This window comes from Dermacentor variabilis, chromosome 7 (assembly GCF_050947875.1).
Source record: "Dermacentor variabilis isolate Ectoservices chromosome 7, ASM5094787v1, whole genome shotgun sequence".
Taxonomy (NCBI): Eukaryota; Metazoa; Arthropoda; class Arachnida; order Ixodida; family Ixodidae; genus Dermacentor; species Dermacentor variabilis.
In genome coordinates this window covers 60,138,120-60,155,191 of record NC_134574.1, presented here as the reverse complement: position 1 = coordinate 60,155,191, position 17,072 = coordinate 60,138,120, and the positions used below count along the sequence as shown (strand labels likewise).

General features: G+C 46.5%; 1 protein-coding gene across 1 annotated transcript in view; it reads left to right on the top strand.

Moving 5' to 3' along the window:
• LOC142588660 (uncharacterized) overlaps positions 1-17,072 on the top strand; it is a gene marked incomplete at its 5' end in the record, with an annotated part of 133,848 nt that overhangs the window by 68,879 nt on the left and 47,897 nt on the right. Inside the window, 1 exon segment of the mRNA XM_075700484.1 lies at positions 9,269-9,440. Within this exon segment, the coding sequence (XP_075556599.1) occupies positions 9,269-9,440 (172 nt within the window).

Genomic DNA, 17,072 nt, shown 5'->3' with positions numbered 1-17,072 from the left:
GGTCACTTCCTTGGCCGTTTCGGGTTGTTTGGTCTTGATACTCGCTGTGTGCGTACCTTTGCCATTGGTGTTGACTGCCGCTGCGAATCGTTGGCCATCTGGGTAGCCAGCCTCGTCTGTGAATCTTGTCTCTTTGTCGTTTTGTGATATTTCCGTCGCTGTGGTATGGCCCTGGCCTTTCTGCGTCCCTAGTTGTAAGATGGATGTATGTTCCTTGGTATCGGGACTACTTGGATCAAGATCTCGTGTTTCTTTTGGCATATCGACATTGTCGTTGTGTTGACAGTAGTAAGTGATGTTTAGCGTTCGAAAAATGTATCTTCCTTTGCTAGTGGTGGTGAGTCGTTCGAGATGTGAGATCACCTGTGCTTCTGCCACCTCATCTAGTGTATTGTGGAATCTAAGCTCCAGTAGATTCTCGCTGCTGGTGCCACTTGGCAGTCCGAGTGTAATCTTGTTTAACCTGCGGATGATTATATTGATCTTATCCCGCTCGCATCTTTAGCATTTGTGCATAGCTGCCACGTATACAATGCGGCAAATGACGAAGGCGTGGATCAGCCTAATAAGGTTGTCTTCCCTCATGTCCCTCCTATTGTGAGTGACTCGTCTAAGGATTCTGAGACCGTTTTTATCTTTATGCATGTCTTTTACCGGTCTGTCCGTTAACCCCGTTTTTCAATCAGCATGCCAAGGACTCGAACGTAATCGACAATGGAGATAGTGCCTCTTTTACTCGTGCTGAGTTTGATTTCTTCATACTTTCTCTGTGGCGTAGCCCATGGGTGGTCTCCCCTTTAGCATGGGCCAATACAGTAATTATATTAATTTCTTTTGTAAGCACCTGAGCCCGGTCTCAGCATGATGTTCCTCCACTGTGTTGATAGCTCGCTGCAGGGATGTCTCGATCTGTCCGTCGCTGTCACAAACGGACCAGATTGTGATGTCTGCATAGATTGTATAATTGATGGTTTCCACTTGTTGTGATTCCTTAGCAAGACCAATCATGAAGCTTAGAACGACAGAAAGCTGGACTGGTTGGTAAGGATTCATTATGCAAAAAAGGGTTGAGGTGTGCTACTCTTATGTCCTGTCTGCACGCACCACCTCTTTTTTGCATATCCAATCATGATTAACTTAAAAAGCGTCGTGGAGGTAACCGAGCCCTGCGGGGTTCCTTGGCTGCACAGCTCCTGTTCGGCGCAGGTAATGTGCCCTGCAACTAGAAGTGCTCTTCTTCTAGTGAGAAAATCTCTGATATAATTTTATGTTCTCTCGCCCAGGTTGAGTCCGGCGACATGTTTGAGGATCGCCGAGTGTGTGACGTTGTAAAAAACTCATTGAAGATCGGGATCCAGGATCGCCTTGGTATTACGTCTCCTGTCGTCACGCACCTGACGTTTAATCTGGAGCGTCGCATCCTGTGTCGTGAGGTGTGCCCGAAAACCAATGATCGCATGTTACGTATGCACCACGTAAGCAAGGTGGGTCTGCGATTATATAAGATGGGGACCTTGCCTGGCTTGGCGATCAGTATGATCTTGGCCGTCTTCCACTGCAGCGGTAGCCGTCCTTCCATCCATCTGTGATTGATATACTCGGTGAGCTTGCCAAGGGAATCCACATTCATGTTTCTGAGTGTCTTATGTGTAAATCCGTCAGGCCCCAGTGGCGACCGTCCGTTTTGATCGCGTATTGCGGTCCGAATCTCTTCAATGGATTGGCTGTCCAGTGTCGGGTTGGCTTCCCCATGGTAGGCCCCGTGTGTGTTGGTAGGACCCAGCGGCAGGCACTTGTTGACCAGTCTCTTTGCAACTTCTTGTTCGCCATGTTTCTTGGTTTCTCCATGTAGTAGTCTACTGAGGCACTCTCTCGTATCTGTTTTGGTCGTGATGGCACCAAGGAGTTACTTGAGCAAATGCCACGTTTTGGCGCTGTGGAGCTGACCATCCGCGGAGTTGCATAGCATCATCCCACTGCTGTCTCTTTAGGGTAAGGTAGTAGTCCTTAATGGTTAAGTTCAGTCATCTCTCCTTAGCTTGCGATCGAGGCGTTGTCCTTACCATCGGTTCAGGATACACGTCTTGGCCTCGATTAAATGAGCAGAGTGACTGTCCATCCTGTCCGTTTAGATATCAGTTGCGATGGTTTTAGTTGCCATCGTTGTGTCTGACATGAGCGCCTGCATCGAGGCTCTGATGGCCTTATTGGGCACGGAGTTTGGGTTAGCTATCGTCTGGGCTCGGAACTCTTCCCATTGTACCCATCGGAATTCTTTCATAATCCCCTTGAATTTGTCTGCGTTGGTACGCGCTCTATAATCATGGGGTCGCTGCCCAGTTATACTGTGCTTTTCGTCCGCACGACGTCTTCTCGTTCTTTACGAACGTGAGGTCTCATGTGGTGTCCCGGCAAGTTGAGGTACCGAGACTTCTCGGGTTAGCTGGGCTTTTTATTATTATTTAGCACAGACCGAGCGTATCGTGCCACAATTGTCGTCCTTTTCAAGTGCTGTAGGCACAGTCCCACGTCCCGTTGAGGGCAATAAAGTGACCCCCGATGATCAGCGGGTTTTTGCCTGCTAGGACCAGCATCTTCCTAAGTATTGTGAGGAAGCGCTGGTTCTTATTACTGAGACTACTGTAGACGTTGAGAATAAAAATGCTCTTCTTCCTATGTTTCCTGTGTAGAATTTCAATTAATATATGCTCGATTTGGACGCCCTTGATCTCGTGCACTACAGCTGTGTATTTCTTCTGAAGAAAGGTAGATGTACCCTGTCTTTCGATGTTTGCCTTGTATTCCATATCCGCGAATGTCATGGTGGTTAATGTCATATTAAGCCTCTCTTGGTGGGGGACGATGTCTGGGGCCTTATAAAGTAAAACTATTCCAATATGTTTTTATTCCAATCTCCTGAAGTCAAATTTGCGCAACCGGAACGCAAGCGCCGGGCGGTCGCCTGGTTGTTTCTACAGACCAATCAAACAGTCTCTTAGTTCATAGGAGGTCACATTTGTTTCTTTGAAAAAAGAATATTATTGCCTATGCTGGAGGGACTTGTCTGAGGCGAGTAGCATGCTCAAGTAGAGAGGGATTCTATGGGGCCGAGTCACTGCACTGAAAATCGATAACCGGATGAAGAAGGTGGTGCCGGCGTCTGCGATTGGTCCGCTTTCATTTACTTAGCTTGCGCTGGCTGGTCAAGAGTTGCGGCGGCATGCAGCGGAAGCTTATGACGCTAAAACGGATCCTCAGCCAAGAAAAGTTGGCAGCACGAGGTCTTCAACGTGCTGAAAGTGCTTAAAAACGGTATACGGCCTCGCATAAAGTTTTGTTATACGTAAATCAACCTAAGCGCCCCGGTAGGTGCGAGTAGCCAGTGCATTAGCGATCGGCAGCAGCCATCTTTTATTCCTTTCAGAACGGGGCAGCCTTCGGCCATCCAGATGAAAATTCAGTTTTGTTCGGAATATTAATGCATATTTAACACGTACACATCAGGTTGACGCTGCGGATTTTTGCGGTTTTGATACGTCGCGTGACAGGAAGGTCATTTGGGCGCAGCCCAATAACTTTTGAGCAATAGCCGAGGGCTAATGGCGAAAGAGCGTCGAATCAGAAATAATTATTTTTTGTTTGTTCGGTCAAATCATGCATAATCAGTGTGTACACATCATATCAGATGGGGATTTATTGCGGTTTTTGTGACGTCGCGTGGCAGACTGGTAAAATGGGGGTGGTGCACAAAAGTTTTTGACCAATGGCGGAAGGCTGATCGCAGAGTTGTAATAGAAAAGTTTGGAATAGTTTCACGTTATCGCGCCCCTCCTTGGCTTTTCGATCTTCTGTTGTGCTGCAATAATACCGCTTTTCTGCGGGCAAAGCCCCTGCAGTTCCACTGCCAGATAACGTTCCCGTTAGTTGTGGCAGCCATGTTATCTGCTAGGGGTGTTGCGTCCTAGGTTTACAAGCTGGAATTGCTGCTGTGTCGTACATGCCTGCTGATTGACCGGCATACTGAGGATGCTCTCAATATTGGCTAACTTGTGAGATTGAGTGCTCTCGTTTCTGACAGGCTTGTCTAGAGTGCTTTCCATTTCCGTCATTCTATTATCAAGAGTCGCAATTGCATTTTGCGTGCTGATCATGTTTTCTTGGAGTGTCTCTATCAGGCTCTTAATTACAGGTCTAACATGACTCGAGACGTTGCTTCCCTCGCTCGTTTGCAGAGCCCGTTTCTTTGCTGGGAAGGGGGGGGGGCGGGAGCCGACTTCGCTGGTCTAGCTAGCGGCTGGGCTTCGACTACGTCGCTGGTCTTGCTGGTCGTTCGGATTTCGACTACCATAAGGGCGGTCGGTGCTCTCTTTTTTGAGTTCTGTGACTTCTCTGGTGAGTTTCCACATTAACTCGTGTAGTGCAGCGTTTTCTTTCTTTAGTGTTTGAATGGCTTCCTTGTCTGCGGATTTCCTATTTTGTCTGCTACGCTCTGGGTTTAATCCCGATGCCTCTCGCAAGGCGCTACCAGCCGCCATTCTGCGGTTTGCGCTTTCGCAATTGTTATCGCAACGCTCTGGCTTAGATCCGAGTGCTTCCCGTGAGTTGCCACAAGCTACCGTCACCCAGCTTACCGTAGCCATGCCTCCGTTCTTCTGTCTGGACCGGGACAGGTCAAAGGCGTTGAGCAGAGTAAATTGTTGTGAGTGCCTCCTCAGGCCGCTGTTGTAGCGGCGCGCGGACGCGGAATCATGCAACTGTTTTCATCTTTCGCGCGTTTACATTATACTCCGGAAAAATAATTACGCGAGATCTAGCACACTCTAAGCAACTGAATCGGGAGTTTTAAAGCACAATTATTATCCTTCTATGAAAATTCGCGCCTTCAACGAAGCAATTAAAAAGTGTGATAAATATTCTAATATAATTATCGATTGTTAAATTATGAAAAAATCATCATATTGAGTTAAAGAAACATTTAATCTATGTGTGAAATAGGGGAACTATTTCGTGTTGTGTAGGAACAGGATGTGCCATGGTTTTGCAGCTTTGACCCCGTTGCCGAGAAATGTTAATTTTAGGCGAGTATAGCAAAAGTTTCGGAGCCACACTAAACATAGACGCCCTGTCAGAGCGGTCCAACCACCGTACTTTGGCGGGAAACGTGTTGTATTTCTTAGCATCATTTTTGAGAGCAGCACTGCTGCTGCACGCAAGCAGGGCGCATAGTTTCTTTTGAGCGTGAAAGAGCAGCGCAGGAGACAGCACTCCGCGAATAATTGAAATTCATATTTCCTAATATATACTAAAACATTCAATAGACATATCTGGCTTAAGCAGAATAATTAAAAACAGCTATTATTCATTATTAGAACTAATTCATTAAAATCACGGCAAATATCTTTTTATTAACTCCGTGCATGCCATCTGGGACGCATCGCAAAGAGGGAGAGAGAGAGAAAGATGCAGAAGAAAGGGTAAAGGCAGGAAGGTTTGCCACAACAGAAAATGCGGTTTGCTATACTCTCGATTGATAAATAGGGAAGGGGGAGGCAGATAGATAAGAAAGTTGAGAGTGAGAAACAAGGAGCACGGAAACACTAACGCAGCCGGTAACTGTCACCGCACATTATCGCAACACGTGGTCATGTGCAGCACAACGAACACGGATTCCTAGTGATCGTCTCCCTAAAATGTAGCGAGGACATTCACGGAGAATGTGTTGAAGGGTCTGTCACGATCAGTCATCACACGAGGCGTTGTCGGCCAGACTATGCATTAAAGTATTACCTCATGAAAATTATGCTGCTTATGACAATATTCTTTACCTAGGTCGTCACAATTTCTTTCAATTTTCTTCTGTCGGACACTGGGCGCACTTCATGTAAGCTCGACGAATCTTCGTACCGAAAACGCTTCCAACGCCATTTATTGAATATTTTCATAGCTTGAGCAGGGGCCCCATAACGTAACACTATTCTCATCTCTTTTTATTCCAATCTCCTGGTGTCAAATTTACGTAAGCACCGACGCAAGCATCGGGCGGTAAGCCACATCATTGCTTCAAAAACCCAAGCAAACGCGCCTCTCGTTTATAGGACGTCACTTTACTTGTTTTCTATGCGAAGAGCATTGCTTACATTAAGCAGTTTTTCTTGTCTAATTGCTTGCAAGAGGAGAGTAGCACTTTTAAGCGGCGAGAGCTTTAATTTGGCCGTGCCAGCACAGTGAAAGTAGATAATCGGATGAGAAGGGTGATGGCCGACGTCTGCAATTGCTCTGCTTCTGTTTACTTAGCTTCCATGCGGTGACTGGTCGAAAATTGTGGCGGCGTGCAAGGGAAGGCTGAAAATGCCGTTATAACGTGTCCTCAGCAAAAAAGAGTTCGTAGAGTGATTTCGCATGCGTATCGAAAGGTTTGATAACGTTATCCTGGCTCACAAAACGTTCAATCTTACGCTAATTCATGCTCCGCGGCAGCTACCAGTAGCCAGTGCCAGAGCGATAGGCGGACAGCCATCTTCTATTGCTCTCGGAACGGAGCAGTCCCCGGGTATTCGAAAAAAAATCTGCTTTGTTACGAAAACATTCTGGTTTATTTCGCATAATAAAACGTCTTCAACGCGCACATGTCACTTCGAAGCGGTGACTTTTTGCGGTTTTCTAACGTCATGTGACAGACAGGCGAACTCCACGGGCGCTGCCTGAAATGTTTTCGCCAATAACAATCAGTCAAACGACGCCTATTACGCTAATGGCGAAAAAGCCATCGAATCATAATTTATTATTTTCCTTCCTTTTGGTCCAATCTTGCATAATTAGTGTGCACATAACATATCAGATGGGGTGTTCTTGCGGTTTTCTTGACGTCGCCTGATAGACTGGCACAATAGGGGTGGCCAGGAAATTTTTTCAACAATCGTCGAGGGCTTAATGCAGAATTGGGGCCCTATGACGTAAAACTATTCTTATATTTTTTTATTCCAATCTTCTGATGTCGAATTTGCGTAGTCGCCAACGCAAGTAATGGGCGGGGACACGCAGAGTTGCCTGAAAAACCCGATCAAACGCTCTCTAGTTCATAGGAGATGACATTTCTTTGAGAATGAATAATATTGCCTACAATGAGCGGTTTTTCGTTTGTAATTGGCTGCCACGAGGCGGCGAGCACGCTCAAGTGGAGAGGGATTCGTTGGGGCCGAGCCAGCGCACTGAAAATAGATAAAGGGATGAAGAGGGTATTGTCGACGTCTGCGATTGCTCCGCTTTCCCTTAGTTAGCTTGCGCTGGCTGGTCGAAAATCGCGACGGCATGCAACGGAAGGCTAAGAGTGCCACTAAAACGGATACTCAAAAAAGTAGAGTTCGCAGAGCGAGGTCGTGAACTTGCCGAAAGTGCCTGAAAACGTTACACGGTCATGCAAGAAGCTTTATTATGCTCAAATAAACCCAAGATCTCTGGCAGGTGCGAGCCGCCAGTGCATGAACTATCAGCGACAGTCAACTTTTATTGCCTTGCGAACGGGGCAGCCTGCGGCTACTCAGAAAAAAGAAATAAGTTTTGATCCGCATATTAATGAGTCTTTAACTCGCACAGACACGACTAGTTTTTCCAGCGCGAAAGCCCACTGGGCGTAGGTTATTTATTTATTTTATTTTGTTTCACAATACTGTCAATCCCGATTGGGATTATTACAGGAGTGGGCATATGGTCATCAAAAAAGTACAATTTGAGCAAACACTGAGCAAACAAGGAGTTAGCGTAGAAAAACATGGACATAGGTTATGCGAAAAAACTGTTACCTGATAGGCGCTCGTGAAAAAACTACAATCTGCCGCACTCCCTTCGTAATTTTGGTAACGCGGCGATGACAATAAAGAGTCCACTATACATGTCATTGTCTGCATTCCAACCCCTTGACTCACGTGAAAACTACGTGTGACATTGATTCATCCGAAAGTCGTGAGAAACAGAAGCCCGGCATGCCTTAAGATCCGCCTTGGCTTACCGTGAACCTGCAGAGCTCTTCCAAAATGTACGTCTTTGTTGAATCAGACTTAAAAAAACTTCAGTTTATAGGTCTAATTCAACTGCGGCTCTTTAGATCTAACCATTAACTTTATTGCAGTAATTTCTGACACTTCATTCTAGTGCTATATTTGCGAACAACAACCTACCAGCTTATCTATTGAAACTGGAGCACCAGCCTAGCAAAGACCCATTACGATTGGTATAACGTGCGTTTTGTGAAAACAATCCCAAGGTTTATTCCCTCGATGAAGATAGGACCGGCTGCTATAGCTTAATGGCTATAGCTTGAGGTTGCGGATCGAATCCGGGCCGCGGCACCCACATTTTTTTCTGGGGGAAACGCGAAAACGCTCGTGTAGTTAGCTCTAAGCACACGTTAATGAACCCTTTTACTCTTAATGTGTCAAATGTTCTGTTTTATTTAAGTATTGGTAGCTATTCACTTTTCTTAAGTTTATCCTATACATTATTGACGACAAAGGAAAAAAAAAAAATAGGGCAGCCGCGCTTAGCAAACGGATGTAACTCATCTATTTACTTTTATCCCAATAAAAAAGAATATAAAGCTAGTCAAATTTATTCCGACGTCTACCAGCTACAACGTGCCTCATAATCACACCTAAGTTTTGCCATGTAACACGTCGAATCAATTTTTTTGTTGGAGTTAACAGCGACGTATGACCTACGTGAGTAAATACGACCATTGCTTCACAATGGTCCTGGAGTTCACAGGACGTACACGCTGGTTGTCTACTTGAAGCATTTGGATAGTGAAGTGCTGTCTGTAAAGCCATATATGAAACAACTTTATTAGTTGCAAAGCCGAAAATCAAATTGCGGGGCTTAAGTCGTGAATCTGCCCAGTGGGTTCTGAGCAACGCCACAGTGGATGGCTTTGGACAATCTCCAACCAGCTCGGGTTCTTGAGCTTGTATAGCGAAGCAGCGTGCACAAGTCTTTATTGCAATAGAGGAATGTTAACAGGCCTTGTAGTGGGACAGTCTGGAATGTTTTAACAATTCTGGTAGCCCAGTCGATGCTTTCCACACGAAATGCTTTTATATTTCACCATCATTGCAAGGTGGTTGCTCTGACCAGAGGTCCGAGTTCGGGGCTCGCGCTGATAAATGAACGCCGTAAGCGCTATTTAATCGTGGCAGATTTTTATGTTGGAGAAACGCGGCTAACAGGTAAAATGATTAGGCAGCTTCGAGCACATGTCCTTGCTTCGTTTTTCCAGGAATGCCAGCCCTCCGATATTTGAAGAAACCGACGTGTTTCTCTGCGCACCATCGGTTATTGCCATCGGTGGATTCTGGTTCAGCTTTTGCGCTCTCGGACATAGTTGCAAGATAGTTCTGGCTCCCTCGCCAGAGGCAGATGTAATTCTGCCAGCCATCGCAAAATATAAGGTATGTACAGCCGTAGTAAATTTAGCATGTTTGAATAATGTAAAACGAGCAACAACCTACCGTGGAAAACGCAGCTGTGAAATTAGTTCACCTAGCGGCAGGTGAAGATGAATAGCGGAAACAGTACTTTTCCCTGTACTCGTAGTATTGCGCTCGGTACAAAGGTTTGTCACTGAACACAAAATCATCCAAGAGCCCAACGTACTATTTGCAATGTTGCATGTGTGTGCAACAAGGCCCTGATTTCCTTTTGTGTCAAAAGAAGGATGATTGCTCATCTATACATTCCTAATATTCTTCTTGTGCCTTAATAGTGTTTTTTTCTTGATTCTTATAGATGGCGCTATATTCCAGCTTCCTGTGTCGCACTGAATTTTGATGCAGTCTATTTTCCTATGTGCCTGCTACATTATATATTGTTTACGTAAGCTGCCCAAACATTGCATCATAAATTTCGATGGCGTTCTGTAGATATATTCTATTAAATAAAAAAAATATTGTACAAAAAACAGATTGTAAATATCTAAGAAATGTCACATGAACAAGAGCGGTAACTGACGATATCTTGAACAGGTAGCACAAAGTGTACGAAGCTCGAGGCACTTCCCTTCGTATAGCCTGCTTTAGCTGTTCAAGGCATCGAACAGGTTGTCCATTCATTCTACAAATCTTCCTCTGTTCGTGGCAGCAGGAGGTAAAACGTTAAAGCGATGACAGCCTAAATTGTCAAATACACACTGTTTCTTAATACTTGCGAGGCAAATTTTACCGTCAGGTTGCCGAAAGAAGTTTCGTACAACTGCCAGTGAGACATTTTTGGTAGAAATTTCAGTTTTAGGTGATGGGTTAACTCGTATCTTTTAATTATGTGTTTCCATGAAACAACATTCTTGCCCATGCAGAGTTCATGTTTCCGCAAGTTCTTTTTAGTATATTTCAACATCTGTGGTGGATCAAACGCAAAGCATATCTTTGCCCCAGCCATCTAAACAGAAAGGAAACTGTGGGGCTTATTTGCAAGCGCTGTACCAACTACACAACCGCTGCTAGCTTGATCGCAGATCAATGCATTAACGTAGAGACTACATCCTTCAGCTTGCTTACAAGCTCTCCATAAACTCAGAACGGGTCCAGTAGGAACTGTGCCTTCATCTGTAAGTAAAGCTACAGGCCAGCGCTTCGCTATGCCTGACACGAAAAACAAGAATGCTGTGTGTGCTACACGACTGGCCCTTTCAGTCCTGCTGTCTACATAACCTCAACATCATCCCTAGAATCATATTACAGGCTTCGTTTTAGAGAGATTTCGTCACAGATGAGGACACGCCCTGTCCATGCCATCCCATCTTTTTGTTTTACAAAATCCAAGATCTCTGGCAAAAATCTTGGTTTAGTGATATTGCCGATAACCATGTTCTTAACGTTTGTACTGTTGGAAGGCTCAGTGTTTTTGCCAGGAACATGTATGCGCTGGGGCTAGTAAAATAGTGGTTAAGGGAAAACTGATGGAACTCTTCTGACGAGCGTCGTTCGCGTGTTCAGAAGTTGCAGGTGCAATTGTAGAATTTGTAGAAAGTATTGTTTACTTACCTGGATGACCCGGGCAATATAAGTGCGGGTAGAATTACGTCTGAGGCTCTCTTCAGTCTTGACATAATCCACTTTAGACTTGATTGCAGCGACCATCCGTCATCTCGCCGTGGGGGTCATTGCCCGCTACTCTTTCTTTGAAGTGAGGTGGCTGCCCGACTTGGGTGCCATCACAGCCACTCGGCAAACCTGCTTTTACTTTTGAATAAAGCCATCCCACTCTCCATTCTCAAGCAGTAAAAATGTGTATTACTTGCCTCCGCTACACCGAGCTCCAAGAAATGGGGACCCAGGACATTTACCTTTTTTCGACCACTAGCAGTGGACGACGCTGCTCCTACTCCTTCTGAGAGAGACGACGCCAAAATTACGTCTCCTGTAATCGCCGCAGAGCTTCAGCGTCACAGCTTTTCGCCAAAGTGTCCCCGAGTTTGTTTTATGCAAGTGCAGACCGTTTTGAACTCCGGTGCGTCACTCCACCCAAGGCAATGTACTTGCACGTCGCCGCCGCGCTGCCCTCCGGCATCGCCGATGCCATAGATCACTTGCTAGCAAGTACGCCTTCGGCCACCGCATACGCTGACCTGAAACGCACGGTCCGGCAGTGCCTCGAGCCATCGCAATACAGTAGGCTCCAGCAGCTCCTCTCCGGGGAATTCGGCTCACAATAACCGTCACAACTGCTGCACCGGTTGCGTAAGTTACCGAGTGGGCGATACGCAAACGAGAGCCAGCTTCCAATTTTGCGCGAGCTGTTCTTGCAACGCCTCCCGCAGTCCGCGCGCATGGTACTGGCGGATTCCGACGAGCCGAGTCTCGATCGGCTAGCTGTACTCGCTGACAGCATATGCGAATGGTCGTCTTAGGCCTAGCTACCCATCGCTGTTCCGAGAGTCCGACTCTCACGCCTGGAGAAGGCAATCAACCGCCTTACCGGTGCACTGGAGAAGCTGACGATGGGTTGCAACATGAGCGACCAACTTCGGCGCAACCATTCGGCTTCACAGTATCGCAGCGCGCGTAGAGACTCGCCGGGGCAGTTGTGCGGGCACCACCGTCACTTTCGCTAACAGGCAAGTTGTTGCACTCAGTAATGTCCGTGGACGGGAAATAAACACACCGGCCCGTCGCTAACGACCGCATGCGACCTCAGTCCACGCGCAAGCCGCCTTTTCTTCGTGGTCGAACGCATCACCGGCAATCGCCTCCTCGTCGACACCGGAGCCAAGTTGTCTATCGTTCCCACCACGGCCGGAGATCGCCAATGCGCGAAGTGCACACATACCCTCCACGCAGTGAACAACACTCTCGTCGCGTCGTATAGGTTCCAGTCAATAACAGTAGACATGTAATCCCAGCGCTTGCACAGATGGGCGTTTGTAATGGCCGTCATCAGCTTTGCCAGAGTTGGAACGGATTTCCTCAGCCATTTGAACCTAGATGTGAGTGTTCGTGATCGGCGCCTAAAGGATCACAACTTCATCTCATCTGGAATCTGTACGTTCCTGCCGGTCTTAATGCACAAGATACTTGATGAGTACCCGTAAGTCACGAAGCCTTGAAACGATGCACTCCCAATGAAACACCATGTGACGCTTCATATCACCACCACCACCACCACCAGCTGTCGCCGCCCGCCCGGCCACGGATGATCGGTGAACGCAGGTTGGAATTCGTCCACTGTGAGTTCGAACAGTTATTCGTCTTTCTTCTAGCAACCGGCTCAACACATATACTCTACATACACTCCAGACCACAGTCGATCACACCCTGCGTCTTCTAGGGCGAGTCTCCAATAAACATGGCGGACTAAAGGAGGCCGAACTTCTCCGCTTGATTCAGGCCTTCGTTATCAGTAAGATTACATTCGCAACACCATATCTACATTTCCTTAAATCAGAATCAGATAAGATCGACTCTCTTTTACGCAAAATATATAAATTCCGGACAGGCCGCCATTGGAATATGAACCTGGCAACGTTTAACGCTAGAACATTATCTAGTGAGGCGAGTCTAGCAGTGCTATTGGAGGAAGTAGAGGGCAGTAAGTGGGATATAATAGGGCTCAGTGAAGTTAGGAGGCCGAAAGAAGCATATACAGTGCTAAATAACGGGCACGTCCTGTGCTACCGGGGCTTAGCGGATAGAAGAGAACTAGGAGTCGGATTCCTGATTAATAAGAATATAGCTGGTAACATACAGGAATTCTATAGCATTAACGAGAGGGTGGCAGGTCTTGTTGTGAAACTTAATAAGAGGTACAAAATGAAGATTGTACAGGTCTACGCCCCTACATCCAGTCATGATGACCAGGAAGTCGAAAGCTTCTATGAAGACGTGGAATCGGCGGTGGGGAGAGTGAAAACTAAATACACTATACTAATGGGCGACTTTAATGCCAAGGTAGGCAAGAAGCAGGCTGGAGACAAGGCAGTGGGGGAATATGGCATAGGCACTAGGAATAGCAGGGGAGAGTTATTAGTAGAGTTTGCGGAACAGAATAATATGAGGATAATGAATACCTTCTTCCGCAAGCGGGATAGCCGAAAGTGGACGTGGAGGAGCCCGAACGGCGAGACTAGAAATGAAATAGACTTCATAGTCTGCGCTAACCCTGGCATCATACAAGATGTGGACGTGCTCGGCAAGGTGCGCTGCAGTGACCACAGGATGGTAAGAACTCGAATTAGCCTAGACCTGAGGAGGGAACGGAAGAAACTGGTACATAAGAAGCCGATCAATGAGTTAGCGGTAAGAGGGAAAATAGAGGAATTCCAGATCAAGCTACAGAACAGGTATTCAGCTTTAACTCAGGAAGAGCACCTTAGTGTTGAACCAATGAACGACAATCTTGTGGGCATCATTAAGGAGTGTGCAATGGAAGTCGGTGGTAACTCCGTTAGGCAGGATACCAGCAAACTATCGCAGGAGACGAAAGATCTGATCAAGAAACGCCAATGTATGAAAGCATCTAATCCTACAGCTAGAATAGAACTGGCAGAACTTTCGAAGTTAATCAACAAGCGTAAGACAGCTGACATAAGGAAGTACAATATGGATAGAATTGAACATGCTCTCAGGAGCGGAGGAAGCCTAAAAACAGTGAAGAAGAAACTAGGAATTGGCAAGAATCAGATGTATGCGTTAAGAGACAAAGCCGGCAATATCATTACTAATATGGATGGGATAGTTCAAGTGGCTGAGGAGTTCTATAGAGATTTATACAGTACCAGTGGCACCCACGACGATAATGGAAGAGAAAATAGTCTAGAGGAATTCGAAATCCCGGAGGTAACGCCGGAAGAAGTAAAGAAAGCCTTAGGAGATATGCAAAGGGGGAAGGCAGCTGGGGAGGATCAGGTAACAGCAGATTTGTTGAAGGATGGTGGACAGATTGTTCTAGAGAAACTGGCCACCCTGTATATGCAATGCCTCATGACCTCGAGCGTACCGGAATCTTGGAAGAACGCTAACATAATCCTAATCCATAAGAAAGGGGACGCCAAAGACTTGAAAAATTATAGACCGATCAGCTTACTGTCCGTTGCCTACAAAGAATTTACTAAGGTAATTGCAAATAGAATCAGGAACACCTTAGACTTCTGTCAACCAAAGGACCAGGCAGGATTCCGTAAAGGCTACTCAACAATAGACCATATTCACACTATCAATCAAGTGATAGAGAAATGTGCAGAATATAAGCAACCGTTGTATATAGCTTTCATTGATTACGAGAAAGCGTTTGATTCAGTCGAAACCTCAGCAGTCATGGAGGCACTACGGAATCAGGGTGTAGATGAGCCATATGTAAAAATACTGGAAGATATCTATAGCGGCTCCACAGCCACCGTAGTCCTCCATAAACCAAGCAACAAAATCCCAATAAAGAAAGGCGTTAGGCAGGGAGATACGATATCTCCAATGCTATTCACAGCGTGTTTACAGGAGGTATTCAGAGACCTGGATTGGGAAGAATTGGGGATAAAAGTTAATGGAGACTACCTTAGTAACTTGCGATTCGCTGATGATATTGCCTTGCTTAGTAACTCGGGGGACCAATTGCAATGCATGCTCACTGACCTGGAGAGGCAAAGCAGAAGAGTGGGTCTAAAAATTAATATGCAGAAAACTAAAGTAATGCTTAACAGTCTCGGGAGAGAACAGCAATTTACAATAGGCAGCGAGGCACTGGAAGTCGTAAGGGAATACATCTACTTAGGGCAGGTAGTGACGGCGGATCCGGATCATGAGACGGAAATAATCAGAAGAATAAGAATGGGCTGGAGTGCGTTTGGCAGGCATTCCCAAATCATGAACAGCAGGTTGCCGTTATCCCTTAAGAGAAAAGTATATAATAGCTGTGTCTTACCAGTACTCACCTACGAGGCAGAAACCTGGAGGCTTACGAAAAGGGTTCTACTCAAATTGAGGACGACACAACGAGCTATGGAAAGAAGAATGATAGGTGTAACGTTAAGGGATAAGAAAACAGCAGATTGGGTGAGGGAACAAACGCGAGTTAATGACATCTTAGTTGAAATCAAGAAAAAGAAATGGGCATGGGCAGGACATGTAATGAGGAGGGAAGATATCCGATGGTCATTAAGGGTTACGGACTGGATCCCAAGGGAAGGGAAGCGTAGCAGGGGGCGGCAGAAAGTTAGGTGGGCGGATGAGGTTAAGAAGTTTGCAGGGACGGCATGGCCACAATTAGTACATGACCGGGGTTGTTGGAGAAGTATGGGAGAGGCCTTTGCCCTGCAGTGGGCGTAACCAGGCTGATGATGATGATGATGATGATGATGATGATGATGATGATGATGATGATGATATAAATTCGCTCTCGGGGTCCCCATACGTACCTCCACTGAAAAGCTAATGCTTACTGGAACTTTCAACACACTTTCTGAACTCACAGAAGCCCACCTCACATCCCAATATAGCAGACTTTCTAACACCGCAACAGGTCGACGCATTCTACAAACTCTTTCTATCACTCCGGCACCCATCATAAAGACTAAATACACCATTCCACATCACAAACACGAGAACCTCTGCATCCCCCCACTTCCTAAAAACATGCACCCTGTGCATCACAAACAGCGCAAGAGGCAGCGAGCAAAGGCTCTCCAAAAACAATTCTCCACCTCTAAAGACGTGCTCTATGTTGATGCAGCCGAATATGGGAACAGAAATCATTACGCAATATCAGTCATTAACTCTCACGGGCAGGTCGCTGCGGCCGCCTCCATTCCTGGCTCTTCCTCGGAGGAGGCGGAGGAAGCGGCCATAGCCCTGGCCCTCACAATTCCAAATTCATCAGTTATCGTTAGCGACTCCAAAGCAGCCATACATAACTTCGGAGCGGGTAGGGTCTCTAAGCCAGCTTTTTCTCTCCTCTTGGCTCATCCTTTCAATCAAACTGTGGCATTAATCTGGACTCCCGCGCATGCGGGCCTTGTCGGAAACGAGGCGGCTCATGCCAGTGCCCGAGGATTTACAGTCCGGGCTCAGGCATCAGATGCGTCGGACTTCGCCACGGAGGAGGCGCCGTTTACAGCGCGGGATCGACTTATTACTTACCACGAAATCTGCACATACTACCGATTAGACCGCTTAACCTTTCCGCCACTCATGGGCAAATCCCCGCGTAGGTGTGAAGTTCCGTGGCGACAGCTGCAGACTCGCACCTTTCCGTCCCCTTACCTCTTCCACCGCATTCATCCCGCCATTTACCTTTCTCCCTCTTGTAAATTCTGTGTATCTCCCAGAGCAGACTTAAACCATATCATGTGGGGGTGCCCTAAGCACCCCCTTCCCCCTTTCCTCAAGCAATTAATATCTAGTGAGGAGCAGTGGGAGGCTGCCTTGCGCAGCTCCAGGCCCGATCTTCAGGAGGCTATCCTGGAGTGGGCTGAGAGGATAAAGAAGGCCTACTTCAAGTAGCTGACCCCCCACCCTCTATTCCATTGCCCCCTTCCCTTTAAAGAGGGATAAATAAAGTTTTTCATCATCATCATCATCTTCTAGCAATTCTTCACC